This window comes from Bombus fervidus, chromosome 8, assembly GCF_041682495.2.
Source record: "Bombus fervidus isolate BK054 chromosome 8, iyBomFerv1, whole genome shotgun sequence".
In the NCBI taxonomy this organism is placed as follows: Eukaryota; Metazoa; Arthropoda; class Insecta; order Hymenoptera; family Apidae; genus Bombus; species Bombus fervidus.
In genome coordinates this window covers 10,000,026-10,017,492 of record NC_091524.1, presented here as the reverse complement: position 1 = coordinate 10,017,492, position 17,467 = coordinate 10,000,026, and the positions used below count along the sequence as shown (strand labels likewise).

Sequence of the window (17,467 nt, the reverse complement as noted above, 5' to 3'; positions counted from 1 at the left end):
GATTTTTGGATGTATGTAAAAATTTGAAGTGAAATTCGTGACTGTGATTCTTCGAAAGTCACTATAAAAAATTATATAGGAGTAGAAAAAGTTTTTTTATAATATAATATAAATGAAAAGTATTGTGTAAAATATTGGCAATGTGTTAATTACAAAAAATTTATATGTACAGAAATAACAAAAGTATACGATATAACAACGAGATAATCGAGTTGAGTAAATTCTGAAATCATAGAACTGATAATATTTGAAGAACAATTTGTTCAGGACACTAGCCGATCGATGTAAAAAGTAATATTCTTCTTTAGACTAATATGATATCTTTTCTCGCGCGCCTAGCACGTTCGAAACTGTACAGACGCTCTTCCGAGTCCCACTTGGATTGGCTTATGGCAATCTAAATTGTTTTCTGTACAATAAAACTCTTGAGTGAACTGTACATACTTGTAAATGAAGTCTGATCTTGTACATACTACAATTTCTTATCGTTCGTTTTATTCCTGTAGTCTATTCTGTATATTTTTTGTTTCTTCTAAAACACGTTTTAATCGTGTACAGTGACCGTCTATGTTCTAACGCCTGAATAACCGTTGCCAGTCAACAAATCCGCCGGGAAGAGCATGATTATTCAGGCGTACATATATTCTTGTAAATCTTCTAAGTTATTTCACATTTATTTCAGATGTATTTATTTCTATTGTATAAGTAACTAAATAATAATTTTACATTGCCAATGTGGAAGTTTGATATTCATTTATCACATCGTAATCTTTTGATCGTGGAATTGTAACGACAGGAGAGCACGAAGGAAAAGATGAAGAAGGTCGAAGGTTAAACCTAGCCACGCGTGTCATGTCAAACGGAGTCGAAGTGATCGTTGCTGGACCAACGCCAGCGTTACGATGGGAGAACTCGGTGCCACAGCCTACGCTGACATTGTCCGATGCTGTCGTCATGATGCTTCCACAAGATAAACCGAATGAATTTGTCACTAAGACATGTACTACCACCTTCACGTACCTTACTACCATTACGAAAGACGGGACGACTATCGTTTCAACGGAGCAGCAGGTAGAAATACAATATTGTTGGACATTCTTCGCTTTCTTATTTTATTACATTCCTACGCTTTTTGGGGGGCTTTAAATCCTGGTTACTTATTCTTCAAATATGAGACGGTTTTTAATTTCAATCCTTTTTATCTGTGTATTTTTCTTGTCTTCAAACGTTGATCTTTCTTAAATGAATGAATTTTTTTAGTTTCTTTTTAATTCTATTCGTCTTTTTTATTCTTCTCCAGCGCACGGTTTAATAGCGCTAATCTTCCTTGATTCTTTTCAATACCAGGAATAACTTTACCACTACTACAAAAAATATTCCAGTCGCCAAATACTCTGATTATATACGAATCAAAGAATACCATACTTGACATCGTATATTAATATTTTAACAAACATTTGGAAATGATAGGAAAATTTTTAAAACATCTACTAAATTTCATGTAATTTCGATATTTTCTTTAAAACTTCAATAACGTAATGTTATGTTATTACAAATATATCTTTTACGCCATTGACATTATACCACTCCAATACCAAAATCAGCTACAAATTCTTCTACATTTACATTTCATATCGATGCCAGCTTATACACATTGAAACAATCGATAAAACAGAATAATCATTCGTATCACTAATAAATTCCTACAGGTGATAGCGAACACAGCGACCGAAGAACGTCACAGGAAGCCGGGATCTGAAACCGCCGCGGTAACATTAGAAGCATCCCCAACATTACGCACAGAAGTCTTCAAAACCACCTATACCTACTTAACATTAAACACCGATCATTCTAATATAAATGACGCGTTGGAAAGCAGCACGAAAGTAATCACAAACACGGTCACTGCGCCGCAACATTATTTAGACATGATCCTCGAACCATCAGAAGCACCTCGACCGGAAACGAACACGTATCTCAGCACCAGAATGCTGGAAAAGACTTTCATGGAGGATGGACGTACCAGAATAGAAACCACCAGCGATACAATTACTCAGGTTCGTGGAAAATGATAGATGGCTTTACAAAGATTTTACAGAGAACTCATTCGACGAGTGTGTAGGATTTTTAATATATTTAATACTACTGACGCACGTGGCTCGTCGATTTAACGATCTACTTGTAATTGCTACGTTTTAATTTTTGTGTATTTCAATAAGAATGCTTTGAAATGAGAATGAAGTATCGAGCAATTAGAACAAATGCAAATATAATTTATTTAACTGATTAGTGATCACTGTAGGTAGCATTAGGTTCTTTTGATGAGTAAGATATTCTTACGTAGGTATTATTAATAATTGTAGGGGAAGGGAAATTTTTCTATTCATTTGACATTTTGTTTTTCCTTTAATAAAAATTCTTGTGACGTTTCGTTTTATGATTTTTGTAAGGTAATTGCGGAATAACTGTATTTTAGCAACAGTGAATAATGAATGTTAATATTCCTTTCAGCTCATAGTAACAGAGTCTGCACCACCTCCTCGTCCAACCAGCGTCACGACCACGTTAACGGCGCTAGACAGTACAGAGGAAAACATGACAGACCTCATGAAAACATACTACATTACCTACACTTATTATAACACCTTCCTGGAGAAAGGTAGCACCGTGGTCCGTACGAACGTAGCGACATCAACTGACGTTGTGTTGGAGAAAGCACCTACCAAGAAGACCACCAAGACAGCCACGGTGAATCCTACTCCAGAACCTATTCAAATTTTTGCGACAAAGACGTATCTGACCACGTTTACATATTTCACAACTTTGCTTCAGGTAAATTCATTAGTGAATATATTAGGAAGAATCGTAAATTTCTGATAGAATTTATAATAAGAAGAAATAGAAGATAATAATTTTTGTTTCAACGACTGAGATATAATTTATGAATTTCTATTTATATCTGTATAGAATACACATACAGTATGATCTAGGAATTGACTTTGAAAATCTTTGTTCAATTTCAGGCTGGACCAGATGGAGAGACTTCAACAACAGTTTCTTCGAGATCGCACATAGTGGAGAACGTAGTGACAGAATCGATAGCACCAAGTTTGCTAGACGCTGGCTATATGAACGCTTTGTTAACAACTGCTCATCATTCAGATCCGGTGAAAAACGTGGTCACTGGATCAACGATCATATTCTTCGATGAAGAGGACCAGATCGACCCTACTTCGAGCACTGGCTTCCAGGAAGCAACCTCCTCGGTGGAGATCCAGAACAATGAATCGATTTCCGCCAGCTTCGTATCTACTGAATCTTCTGCAGCTGCTAATGAGCCAAGTTTGAAGCCAATTGAACAGATTAATCAAGTAATTCATAGATGAATAATTTGTGATGAATATCCGAATACGAATTTACGAATACTAAAAAAGTTTTTTAAATTTTATATTGTTTCCAGATTATTAAATTTATTATGTTATCAGAGATAATAAAATAACTCTATTGTTCGATTTGCAGGAGAACAACGTAACAGTTTCTGCAGAGCCTGGACAGAACAAAAAGCCTGCGAGTCAGAACACGAGCGATCTTCAAGTGAGCAATCTTCTAAGCCTAGGGTCTTTGGGAATCAATAGTTTATCGGCTCTAGGACCAGTGATTACGGCGATGGCTGGTTTACTACAAGGAAAGACGACAGCTACGCGAAGAAATGATTCGATGCCACAGGCGGAAACACAAGAAGTGACCACGCAAAGATCACCCATTTATATACCAGTCGCTGAGTTCGCTGATGGAGACATCGAAGCAGCTGAGAGTCAAAATATAGGTAATTACTTTTGTAAATTACTTTTGTAATTTTTACTATGGTTAGACTTTGTTAATAATGTGAAATTTGTAAACAAGTGTGAGTCTATTAAAATGTTTACAATTTTTATACTACAAAACTTGTGCTTTCATAACAGTTCGGATTATTTAAAGAAAAAGTGTATGGTAATATTTCTAAGGATAGATAATAAATAGAGCATGCTGTAAAATGGTAATAGACCAATAAAAATGATGTTAGCTTTCACAAAAAAATATTTTCCGATTGTTTAATAATATAAAAAAATTTAGTAATAAAAAGAATGAATTGACAACTTCCTTATCTAATTTTTAAAAAATATCAACCACTTGATTATACAATTATAAGATAATGGGTTAATAGGCTAATAAACACATTAATGATCATAACATCCTCTTCAAGGTACACATCTAGCGAACCTTAACCATAATTACATCGCTGAAATCCGTCACAAAGTTGCATCCAGCCTGGCAGATGGAATTCCAATTTCCCCGGGCGAAGTAATCACTGCGAACAGCGACGTAATCATAGGAAAACCAGGGAAAATGGCACCCAGACCACCTCAAACGTTCTTAGAGGACGAAGAACATATTGGAATGAAACCGCCGCCGTTACCAGTCCCCAACATTCCAGTTCATCCTGTTCTCGAAGTCGTGGAGAACGATCGAGACGATGCTCAGTCTCAGCAGATTCTTCAAGCCCACAAAGGTCCACAAATACAGATATATCCTGCGCATCAGATTTACGAAGAACATTTAAAAATTCCGGTTTCCATGCCTGTCGATACGAAACCTGCATTGATATCGAAACAACCTCAGAAGCTACTTCCAGTTCAAGCGTCTCCGCCAAAGAGAATAGGTTCGAAGCAAGATGTACTGGAGAATGATCCTTTGTTAAAGCCACCTGATAGACCTAACGTGGAACAGTATGCAAATCCAAATTCAAATCCTAAGGAGCCGGAATGGAGTCCTGAGAAACCTAGGCGACCGTGGAGTGCTAAGGATCCTTTGAAGCTCCCTCCACTACATCCACAATTTGATCAGGTACATATGGATCTCTCAGTTACTCGATTTTGGAATTTTTAGTGTGATACGTGAGCCATTTTATGGCTGGTAATATAAGGTTTCTCTTTTCGGAATAATAAAAGAATTATTTTAGATCAAATGTGGTTTTGATAAAGTAAAATGTTAGAGAAGTTCGAAGTTTCAGGTAAATAAATATTGGAGCGTTGTGAATATTGATTTAAAGGAAGTTTAAAAATTATTCTTCGTTACTTAAGTTTTCAGTTAACTTCCATGATATAATTATAAATTGTGGTTTAATATAACTATGAACGCTATCAGTGGTTTAAAATTTTGCATTATTACAAACATTCCAGAAAATCGACTCAGGAATATCTCCAATAGAGAAACCTTGGCCCACCGTTCCATCTGAAGATCAGAAACGATTACCGTGGGCTCAGAAAGATCCTTTACTCCCTGATGCTCCTGTTGTTATTCAATCTTCGGAATCCAAACCGACACCAGCGGAACCTATAGTTCATCAAGTACCACACGTCATCGACAGATCAACGGGACAACCTTTATTAGTAAATATTCAACCCAGTCAGGTGGCTAACGTGGTGATTCCTCAAGGTGGTACTCAGGCACTGATATTCGGTGATACCAGCGAGCCACATATCAGTGGACAATATTTCGACGATCCATCACCATATCCTGAATCAGAAGTTGGTTTGGGATTTGTTGGAATCCAAAGAGTAAGTCACTTACAACATAGTGTTTACTTTTTCTACTCTTCCACATTAAACTTCATATTGAAGTGTTTAATTGAATAATTCTTTAACAAAATACAAATTTTATTCAACTAGTTCAAAATTTAATTCAGAAGCATTACTTATATTCAGGTAGAGGACCTGCCTCAATATTCCAACGGAAAGGACCCAGCAGATTATATGGTTCCACCATCGCCACCTCATAGTTTCAAGGGGTTACCAGAAAAACACCCTTCCAATCGTCCAGCAACTATTCCCTTATCGCCAGGTCGCTTCGATTATGAAAGACCACAAGACAAACTAGAAGCTCCTTTAAATAGACCAGAAAAGATGCCATCAGACCTACATTTGATTAAACATCCTGACCATTCTGGTGTCCTCGGCGGCCAAGGTCACGTACACACTGAGATCCTAGTCCATCACAGACCAGAAACTATAAACGTTCGCCCACAAAGCGTTCCTTATCCTCCTATTCATCCTCACCTGCACTCCAACAATCATATACCGTCACGCGGACAATTTCCAAAAATTCCAAAACCTGTAGAATCCGGAACTCCACCTAGAAGAACAGAAATGTCAAATCCATCGGACAATTCCCATCGATATATCTTATTGCCTAAGCCAGACTCGGGGAATGAGATCGTCTTGAATTCCAATTGGAAGGCGGACAAGAAACCACCGCGAATTCTGATGAATAACAGGTTGAGACCACGTCCACCGTTGAGATCGACGACTAGTCGTCCTTTGGATAGGCCGATTTACCCGGAAAGGCCGGGTATTAGGAAACCAGTTTACAGCGGACCTCAGAGGCCTCCGACAAAGACACAGAATACATTTGTGCTTCCTCACCGGCCAGTCGGTAATCCTCAAATTCACCATGAACCACCGAGGATGACCACTCCGACGCCTGGAGATGCGATGAAGGACGTGGCAACTGAGAGACAACCTTCGTTCGGATCTCGTCCTCACGTAAATGAATTTTATGTGATTTTTACTTAGATATTTAGACATTTGGGTATTTGGATATTAGAATATTTGTTCATTTGGATATCTAATATTTGGGTATTGAGATATTTGAAAAGAACAATATTTTAATATTTTGAAATTTCAGTGTCTTGATCATTTCAATATTTTGATACTTCCATATATGGCTACTTCGATATTTTGGTATTTTTTACTTTTATTTCCCCCATTTTTAAACATGTTATTTGTATCAACATCGATCTTGGATAAATATTAAACAGGTTGTACAGAGACACTCAATTTTACAATTCTTCCATTCTTCCAACAGATTGATCTTCAAGACAGACCGCCTCACTTCTATCCTGAGAAGAGGCCATCAAATATAGAACAACTGAGACCTCAAACTGAAAGGACAGAAGAACACGTGCCCACGGGAGCAGTAGAATATCACAATCCTTCGAATCCTAAAATAAAGCAGGATAACAGACCAGTTACAACAAATACGCAAGTTCAGAACTTCGATCAGGCTCCACCTAATCAAGATAATAAAGCAGCAGAAATCTGGCATAGCGGTACGCAAACAGAGAAGACGTTAGATTCAGAAATCGGTGCCTCAGAACCCATAAACTATCATAATCGAGTCAAGGAGGTGCAAAAATACAATGAAACCGAAAAAGACACGTCTTTCGTTAATCAAAATAATAATGTAACATCCAATATAAAAAATTCCTACGGAAATGTAGCCTCTGGTAATACAGTGATTGGAAAACCAGCTGGAGAAATTGATTCTCAACAAGATCAGAAAGAAAAACCATTTTGGATAAGTCCAGGCTCTCCATTTTCTCATAAGAATGAAATGAATATACAATCTCAAGTACCATATGGCCCTAATTATTACAATACTAAGCTTCATGAAACACCAGTAGTTCAAGGAAAGCCGTTTGGCGTGTACACTGGCCACGAAGAATCGAATTATGGTTACAAATGGAAAGAGAACAAGCCTGAATACGACATAGTACAAGGTGTACCATCAACATATTATGGAAGCAAAATATCTCCAATCAGTCACAAGAATCAAAATCAAAACGAACAGACATCGACTCTACCAAGTCGTGAACACGACGATACTATAGATTTAAAACCACCAGCGATCATTCCTCAATTTGTCCCTGAATCAAATAAACCTAAGAGACCATATCCTCGACCATCTATAATGAACAAAGTGGAAAACAGGCCTGTACTATATCCTGGGCCAGAAATTGTAAGTCAAACATCAGAAGCTAGACCAGATCAAGTGAAACAGCCCAACGAAGGCAAGCCAGGAAGCCTGGAACCATTTGTGAATAACAGTTTGAGTCATGCAAGTAAATTGAATCAGAGTCACTTCCAGTTAGGAGGTTTCATGGATCTTAATTGGGATGGGGGAATGAAGATTAGAGACCAAAGACCTGATAGACAAGAGATTCTAATTAACCAGGGTGAAATTATGAAGAATCATTTCAGAAACAGTTCTATTTCTCAGAAAACGGAAGATCAGTATCCTCAGACGAGCACTGAGAGCGTTAAAGTAAGTTTGGAGAAGAATCGTCCTGTGGTGAATCAACAGGAGTATTCAGGAACCAGAATTCATCCAGAGTATCCTCATATTATAACCAAGCCTAAGCCTCAAGTACCTGGACCAATTACTATCTCAACAGCTAACAAAGGTGAAATTAGGCCCAATATTAGGTTCTCCATGCCTGTGGAGGCTATAGGCGAAGAAGTGGATAGCAAAACGCAAACTGAGCGACCACCAAGTATGTTAATCACGAGCAGTTCTAATGATAAGAAGAAGAACGTGGAAAAGGTAGATGGTTCTTATCAAACGAATTTCGCGGCTTCAGACGCGAATAAGGATGATTCTATGAATCATGAGAACAAAATTAGAGTAAGACCTATTGAGACGTCTACTGGGGATATGTTGAGTAGTATGGAAGGAATGAGCGTGCCTTCTAGGGACATGATGCCTCCGCCATTGAGACCTGTTATTGGGTTGAATCAATCGAATAAGAATGAAGAAGAGGATTTGAAACCGCCACCTATAACTTCGAGGGATGTAGTTGGATTATCACCTCCACCAGTTGATATTACGACGACCAGTGGTCCCACAGAAGATAGATTCCCGTTTGCAAATGTCAACGAATCTGGGTTGAAACCTCCGCCTAAATATATTCCATTGAAGGAATCTTCTGTTGCGCCTTTACCTAGCGTTAGCATGGTGCCTCCTAGTCCAAGACCTTCTCTTGCTAGACCTTTCATAGTGGAATTGCTGTCTCAGGTGAAGTTTAAATAGTTCATTATTGGGTGTTTGAAATTCTTGAGTCTTTCTAACTCGGTTCTTTTCGACTGGGAATTGCAGATAAAAAATCATCCAAATCTCAAAGCTATGATGACGATTAGAGTTATAATTTTTTCTCTTTTTATTTTTCTTTTTTCTTTTTTTTTTTTTTTTTGTTATTTCTGAGGATTTATTGTAAATTTTATACTTTGCAGGATATGGTACCTCCACCACCAGTAACTCAAACTACCAAACCACTTGAAATTGCCACGGTAAGGCCAGCAGTGGCGGTATCTGGATCAATTCAAATCGCGACAGCCGTCGCAACATCCCACATACCAGTGGTTCAGGATATCGAATCGAAGATACCGATCATACACGGCACTGTCGATCTCCCAGTGGTGGTAGACGTGCCTGAGATTCTTAGGCCAGTGGAAACCAGGATGACGGAGCACGTTAGCATTTATACCGTGCGACCATTTGACACGAGACCTGTATCTAGGTATTTTTGTATTTTATTGTCAATTTCCATTGAAAATTTATATATGTACAGTTTATCTAACAAAAGTATGTACGCTATTGTTTTCAAATCTAATTATTAATCAAATTTAACATAATTAAATTTTCAACGTGTTTTCAGCTCAAATATTGCCACATTATTCAAAATCGGGTGTATTATTCTAAATTCGTTTGTAAACGTTTTAATTTTCTTTGTTTAATAAGTTTTCTAAGAAGGCAAAATTTGAAGACAACCTTCTTTCAAACTTTTGGATTCCATGAGGTTTTGGATAGTCGATATTGAGTTCTGTTAAATTCTGTAGGATACTTAGCTTCTGAACGTTTGTGCATCCTCCAATTTACCACTGATTACGATGAAATCTCGTAGAATATCGGTACAGCCAACACCAATGCTAACGACGAACCTGGTAATCCCAACGAAGCTAAGACCCTTGCAAGTAGACCACATTCAACCAAGCAGATCCTCGACAACCAGAGACGTGGAACCAACTCGATCTCATAGCTTTGATATTCCTCGAAACCCTGTAAAACGTCCGGAGCATCCAGTATTTTTGGAATCCAGTCACGATAACGTTTTACCATCGACAAAGGTGGAAGCTACGGAAAGTTTGACTCACCACGTGGTCAGCACGAGTCAGAAGAAAGAGTCACGACCTACAATGACGAAAAACGAAGCTTCAAAGGTGGTCGTGTCGTCGGCGACAGAACGCAAACGAAAGAACGAAACTACATCGAAGGAATTGCCTAGCGTGGTGACCAGGGTTGACAGTTCGATAACGAAGGTAACGAGCACGTTGTCCGGAAATATTGACAGGAGAAACGAGTCGGTGATCAAGATGACGAAGGATGTTAGCAACGTGACACGCGAGGCTGCTAATAGGACAACGACGACCACGCGTATGAAGCCTAAAGAGGTGAGTTGGATCAAATTTTGATACTTTGAACTGTGATAGAGGGTAATTTACATTTATTTCGTATGTTTGTTAAAGAACACGAGTCGTTATAGATACTCAGGGAAAAGGATCGTTCATGGTTGTTTTCAGTTTACTGTTTAATTTATTTGTTATATCCATATAGCGTACTTGATACTATAATAATTTAATTTTGAAGATACGTGTCGTGTCTGTGTTGAAATATTAGAAACAGGAAAAGAGGTAGAAAGCTTTAGAGAAAGACAAACGTTATACTACAAATTTTTTCACGATTTGTAAATATATGAATTTCTAGAAAAATTTATAAAAAGTGGACAGACAGCTATTAATAGTTACAGTTATAGTTATCAATTTTGAATTAATAAAAATCAATATCACACGAGAGATCAGTGGATTTCTCGAAAATTAGCCTTGTCTATTTCTATACAAATTATCTATTTTCTAAGGCATTTCGCTATATCTTTTGTCTCATTAAAAAGTAAATCTGTCTACAAAAAAAAAAAAAAAAAAGAGAAGAAAAATTATAAGAAAAGTTACTGCGCTTCAGTTAGCGTTACAATCGTTTATCACACAGGTGACACGATTCCAGACGTCAACAGTAACGAGGACGGAAACATCTGTATTGGGTTCACCACCTACAACTCGAACATTACTGCTCACCCACACATTAACATCGACCACTGTGGAAACAGTAACGGAAACATTATTACGTCCAACCAGTGTAATATCCACGGTCACATCAACGATCTTGCAATCGGTGGTGACTAGAATACCATCGTCCTACGAAAACGTGGTCGACAATGATTCCATCTTTGTGGTGATGAGCGATCAGAAGCCACCGGCACCTGGTGCTGAAGAGGTAAATGTAAGAAATACATTTTAATTATTTCGTAATGTATTATGTAATCCATTTAATTTGTATTTAATGATTACATTGGAAAAATTATATAAAGTCATATTACAAAAGTATTAATTTTTCTCAGGTTGAGGCTGAATACGGTGATATTTCGAGAGACGAACAAGATCCAACTGGAAACGAAGTTCATAGAGTTCTGGCTGGTGGAGTTCTTGGAGCACCCGTGGTATCGCTTCAACCTATTGTCAATCAGTGTACACCAGAATGTAGAGCGTCTAGGTCTGAAATATGCGCGGAAGTTGGAGGTGAAATGCGATGCGTTTGCCGTCCGGGCTTCGCTAGAATGTTCCCTGATCGACCTTGCAAACGTAAGTTATTACATTTGAATTTATTAAGTTAAATTAATTAAATTAGCTCGTATAGCTGATATTGGAGAATTTGAAAAATGTGATAGAATCACTGGTAAGGGATTTGAAAATATTACTAGGATTTCTAGAAAATATTTGACAATTGTTTCTTTATTTTTATGCTCTTTTGATATGTAATTATAGCCACTTACACCTACACGTTACGAGTTGGCTTGGACCGTATTGGACACGAACCAGTAATATACGAAGCCAGCATGAACGATTCGACGTCGACAGCTTTCAGAAAACTGTTAGGTCCTACTAAAGACGCCCTAGATAGAACTCTGATGCAGAGTGATCTCAGAGATGTCTACAGAGGATTGAAGATAGCTGGTTTCTCGCCTGACCCAACAAAAGTGGAGTTCCACGTTCAGCTCAGCGACAACGCTAATGAAACGAGACTAAAAGAAGTTCTTCGAAAGTATCTTATTGGAAGCAATTATAGCTTAGGAGGCACTGAGGTTTACGCCTTGAAAAATCTTGACGTCGTAAGTTTCGTTTTTCTAAGCAAAAAAATTATTAATCGAGGAGGAGATCTGAAATTTTCGTAAATAAAGAAAGCACATTTTATTTCAGATTGAGGCAATTGATTTCGACGAATGCGCGACGGAAGAAGGAGGACCACATCACGATTGCTCGCCAAACGCAGCCTGTTTCAATCTGCGAGGTTCTTATCAGTGTTCTTGTAAAGAGGGTTGGGCAGATTTGTCTGAAAACCCCGCGTATCCTGGAAGATTCTGCTCTCAAGCGCCCTTAGGTTGCCCTAGTTGTAACAACAAAGGACACTGCGTCACGAACACCAATGGTCAAGAGGTTTGCGAGTGCTTCCCCTGGCACAGTGGTCAGCGGTGTCAAGTTAATCTGAAAGGTAAATTTGCTTACCGAAATCTAAAATATAGGAAAACTAGAAAAAGTGTCTATACATTAAACCATAAGATTTTTCGTAGCTCAATTAATAATAATGCAGATTAAAAACGATCTCCACAAATAAAAATTATTTTAAAGAAATAATAAAACAGTTAACATCGATAGTAAGGTATCAAATTGACATAAGGAAAAGATAAACGTTAATATGATAATGAAATAATAATCTGTATCTTATCTTTACATTATGAAATTATACATTATCTAATTGGAATTATTTCTCGACTCAAAAAGTAGCGTGGTAATTATTTGTATATATTTCACGAAGTTTTCCAATGCAACACTTAATCGTAAATCTGGTTGCAGTGCTCCTGATAGCTCTTGTTACAACGGGTGCAATATTACTGGGCCTTCTGGCGGTTTGTGTCGGCATGGCATGTTTCCGTCAGCCGAGTCGGAAACGAAGAACCGGCGACAGAAGGGCTATGATTCCTGGAACGGGCGGGGATACCAGTAGCGAGGGTAGTGTGACAGACTTGGCTATTCCACACCACGTGCCGCACGTTCTCCCACCACCCCCACAGATGATCGCACCCTTACCACCGACAAAGAGGCCTGCTCGAAAGATCAGTGCCAAACCCAGGCATCCACCAAGAAAAGCTACCATGGTACCTGCATCAGGTAGGCTTTTCGTTTTAAAAATTATGTTGAGTTCATGACAAATTGATCGCCAATTGATCGAAGATTCGGATTTTTCTTCGGAATATTATTTATCTATATAATTTATCTATTCCAAAGAACTCAAGAATTTTTAACTGAGAGGAAATTTAGAGTTGTCGGAGAACTTATTTATAAATTATTTAAGACGTTTCAAGAAAAAAGAAATTGTGAGTTATGATATCTAAGAATTAGAGAAAAAGAAAAAATTTAAAGTTAGAGAAATTTAAAGTTTAAATTTCAAGAATATTCAAGGAAAAAGAAGTAGAGTATTGTGTTAAAAAATCATTGGATAAAGACACATTAGAACAATGGAAATTTTTGTTGTTATATTACAGTACATTTTGTTAATGATAATAAATAAACGAAGACTATCTTTATATAATATTAAGGCATTTTAATTTTGTATTATCGAATTGCTACAGTGGCAATGAACGACGAACAACGAGATCGTTCGTTGACAGTGATGATCCCGCGCGCCAAATATCGATCCGCACCCCAGTCTCCGCAGAATTACAAATCCGGTATGAGCACGTTCTCGACAGAAGAGCACAAGCTGCTCAATTACCTTGAAAGCGGCACGCATAACACCGGAAACAGGAAGCAGAGCGTATCCAGCGCGAAGGATTGCAAGGATTCTGATGTGCAGATCGTCAGAACGCCGGCTGCACCGAGTGGCGCCCTTGTTAGCGCTGGTTTTCAGGTGTGTTCTGTTATTAATTAACTATTATTATTAAATTATTAATTAACATTTAACTGCGAATTTTCCTTCGGGAAGTTAACATTAAGTAATATCTGAAAAAAAGTGATTCGTCTCTTTCATTTAACAAATGTTTTTTTATTTTATATGTTACATTTTATATATGGCTTTGAAATGAATAATTTTCTTTTTCATGTATAATTTTCATTTTCTAACGTATATAAACGTATCTTTCACGGAATGCAATGACTCGTTGAAAATTTCATACTTCACAACTTACGATCTTGAAGCTGATATTGAAAAATAAAAAACAGTACAATATAACAGGGGGGAACGGTACAAATATAAAGTAGCTGTAATTTAGAAAGTATGAAAGCTTACTTACAATATAATCAATTTCGAAGCTACTTATAAAATTATCAATCAAACAAAGTTTCAAAATCTACTAGTTACAAAATGGCACTGTAAAGTACTGCCAAGCGTTCATAGCTACCTGAAGTGTATTCGTATAATCTAAATATAAAAATCTGATTATTTTGTTAGGTATCCGCAACGGTAACTCGACAAATGGACGCCGATTCGACGTTAGCTCGCTCCTGTGGTGAGACCACGGTTGAAACAGCGACGAAAGTGCTACGAACCGGGGATCTCCAGGGCGATCTGTGCTCGACGTTGGCGCGTTCCTGTGGCGAGACGACCATCCAAGCACCGACGAAGCTGTTGAGGCTTGATTTAGGCGAGGCTGGCTCGACTCTCGCCAGATCTTGCGGTGAAACGACGATCCAGCCGCCTACGAAAGTCGCCGATGCCAGAAGAAACAGCGTTAAGGACGCCAGAGACAACAGAGACACTAGAGACAGTGCCAGCGAGGGGCACACAATGGCCGAGAGGGATCTGGGAAGCACGCTGAGACTTCCGGCGCAGCATCCGCCTCTTTATAGCCCGGACAAGGTGAGTTACGAGCGAAATTCGAGCTCCACTTAGAATTTCTACGTTGTCTTTGTTAACTGTTTCCTATGTTCAATGTTTGTGTAGTTATCATAACTACCAGAATAAAAAAAAAAATATCTGTTAAATATTAATTAATTTGCGGCCAATTGATATAGATTTTTACAGATAAGTTTTATTCAGAGGCGACAATTTTATTTTGATTAGAAATGTAAAGATATTCATTTTAAACTTTTTGCAGTTTCTGCTTTAGTTGCTGCAGTATAATGCAATTAGTCAAAAAGCAATCGTATAAAAGTACCATCTTTGCTATATTTAATTTAGGAAATGGTCCTAATCATAAAGAACGATTCTTCCAGACCAGCGATCGAGAATCGAACTTCGACTCCCTCTAGACACCGAAGATCGTACAAGTAATAAAGGAAATCCGGTCGACGGGAGGTTGTGGATGTAACCGCTGGACGGTAGCCTCCACAAGTTCGCGAATCGAACAGATAAAACGTGAAACAAATTTCTTCAACGACGCAACAATGTCGCAAAACGTCGAGGCTTAAGTACGTTAAAACAAAGGTCAAAATCGAACAAGTTACTTTAATTTAATCGATGCAAACAAATTAGAAACATATCTTTAATCCTTTCGTTCGGAAGCTTTAATCGTCTATTTTATTAAATTAATACGATATTTATTGAAGGGGAAGCGTCTCAAAAAAAGCACATATAAATATATTTATATTGTTAACAATAAAATAACGATCTTGGTGATAAACCAAAGTGATTAAAAAGAAACTTGACCAAGAAGAAGGTAAATTTATAAGCAACGCTTTCCTCTATTTATTTATATATTCGTTCAAATATTTTAGATACGTAGAAACGTTTCAGAAGGCGCTCTCTTTGCCGTCGGCGGGATTTGAGAAAAAGATATCAAGTTCGATCGAACGCGAACGTAGCTTTGTCAGATTCAAAGAGACGCGCTGGTTACTCATTCCCGTGCCAAAATACAACCAATGATTGGGAAGGGTCGCGAGGGAAATTGTCCTTCGCCTTTCCCACTGTCGTTTTCATTTTTTTTTTTTATCCTCGTTTCTTATACTTTTTCTTTTTTTAACTGGTCGCCGAGTACTCGATCATGTCGTTTCGGAAATTTGATTATCGTCGAGAGATACAATTTATTGTTATTTTACTTTGGATATTTTAAATTTCCCATAACTGCATAAACATCTGCAGTCTAATTGGCGGTATATTCATATATATTTTTTTTACATGTACTTATTTGTATGAATAATATATGTAATCTCGTTCATAAGTCACTGGACATTTGCAAACTTTTGAATATGATGCTCTTTAAAATAGATTTATAGCAAGATTTTTTAAGTATAATATAATTTTATTTTTTCCTACGACGAATAACGAGATTATTTGAATTGTGAATACGAATAAAAACGATACTTCTCGATGTTATAATCGAATTTTCCATAAGCGTTTTACGGTCCTCGGTAAACGCTGCACGCGAATCGACGCGTGACTCAATACAGTGTCATAAGTCGTGCGAACGGCGCCGATCGCCGCGGAGGCGGACATTATTATTAATTGTTGTTATTGTTTGTTTGTTTAGTCTATTTTCTGGCGGGTCCTGTCATGTTGCCCGGCTTCGTCAGTTTACAAATTCGTACGTCGGGGCGCGGTAAATTCATTGCGATTCATACTTTTCCAATATCCTGGAAAATTTTATCATTTAGAAGCCTCACTGACTATGAGTACAAACTGTATCTTTTAAAAAAATTCTATAGAACGTAGCTTGTACGCAGGAACTTGTGACGATAACAATCGCAATTTTACCAATGAACATTTCAACGATCTAATTAATCCTTTAAATGAAAAAGGAAAATTTTAATTGTAAATTCAGTCAATCTGCAACCTCCTTGATTGTACTATCTATTAATGTCAATCATTCCTTACCAAATGTGTTCGAGATGTATCGGACGAATCAAAATGGGATAAAAAAGAATCAATGGAATTTTGAACGCGTGAAATGCGAATGAAATGTTGGTTAATTGTGTGTTTGATTGTGACGAAGCCGCGGCAACGTCGCTAAACCAGACTCGAGGAAGAGCGAGCAGAACGTGTTGCATAACGCAGCCGCACGTGCATTTAACTTGATTTTTACTTTCTTTAGCTCAATAGATAGCGTAAGCGGATGTATTAAGCGGAGGACAGGTGTATCATTAACGATAATACTTTCTATGTGTCTGACTCCTTCTTTTTTTTTTATTATTTCCCTTCAGTGTCGTAAAACTGCGCGTGTTAACCAAATGAAATAAAATATACATACGTCGATGATCGTTTCGTAAACGAAGACGAACGAACGAAGCTCGTACCTTGTATTATCGCACGAAACTAACTAACTCGTCCTTTTTCTACGTCCAAAATGAAAGTACTCTTTTATACATACCACATGTGTACGCATAGATATTTGATCTATATATATATATATATATAATATACATAATATAATATAATATAATAATGCATATAAATATATTCTGTTGTACATACCGTCTCAAGAAGAACCTCTTCTACTTAATGTTATTGTAATTTTTGTATACTTAGAATCTGTATACTTCTTTGTAATTTT

General features: G+C 37.5%; 1 protein-coding gene across 2 annotated transcripts in view; it reads left to right on the top strand.

Moving 5' to 3' along the window:
• Positions 1 to 15,992, top strand: part of LOC139989919 (uncharacterized) — a 92,253-nt gene extending 76,261 nt beyond the window's left edge. Inside the window, exons 4-22 of one of the 2 annotated variants that reach the window (XM_072008628.1) lie at positions 797 to 1,071; positions 1,710 to 2,057; positions 2,512 to 2,832; positions 3,024 to 3,371; positions 3,520 to 3,826; positions 4,244 to 4,884; positions 5,220 to 5,597; positions 5,745 to 6,581; positions 6,904 to 8,892; positions 9,108 to 9,394; positions 9,779 to 10,325; positions 10,933 to 11,202; positions 11,327 to 11,567; positions 11,751 to 12,094; positions 12,183 to 12,474; positions 12,837 to 13,151; positions 13,613 to 13,890; positions 14,431 to 14,838; positions 15,195 to 15,992. In XM_072008628.1, the coding sequence (XP_071864729.1) occupies positions 797 to 1,071; positions 1,710 to 2,057; positions 2,512 to 2,832; positions 3,024 to 3,371; positions 3,520 to 3,826; positions 4,244 to 4,884; positions 5,220 to 5,597; positions 5,745 to 6,581; positions 6,904 to 8,892; positions 9,108 to 9,394; positions 9,779 to 10,325; positions 10,933 to 11,202; positions 11,327 to 11,567; positions 11,751 to 12,094; positions 12,183 to 12,474; positions 12,837 to 13,151; positions 13,613 to 13,890; positions 14,431 to 14,838; positions 15,195 to 15,230 (8,462 nt within the window). In that variant the 3' untranslated portion in view covers positions 15,231 to 15,992. Of the gene's footprint in view, positions 1 to 796; positions 1,072 to 1,709; positions 2,058 to 2,511; positions 2,833 to 3,023; positions 3,372 to 3,519; positions 3,827 to 4,243; positions 4,885 to 5,219; positions 5,598 to 5,744; positions 6,582 to 6,903; positions 8,893 to 9,107; positions 9,395 to 9,778; positions 10,326 to 10,917; positions 11,203 to 11,326; positions 11,568 to 11,750; positions 12,095 to 12,182; positions 12,475 to 12,836; positions 13,152 to 13,612; positions 13,891 to 14,430; positions 14,839 to 15,194 lie in introns of both variants that reach the window. The other variant, XM_072008626.1, reaches the window with a different exon arrangement.
• The last annotated feature ends 1,475 nt before the right edge of the window (positions 15,993 to 17,467 follow it).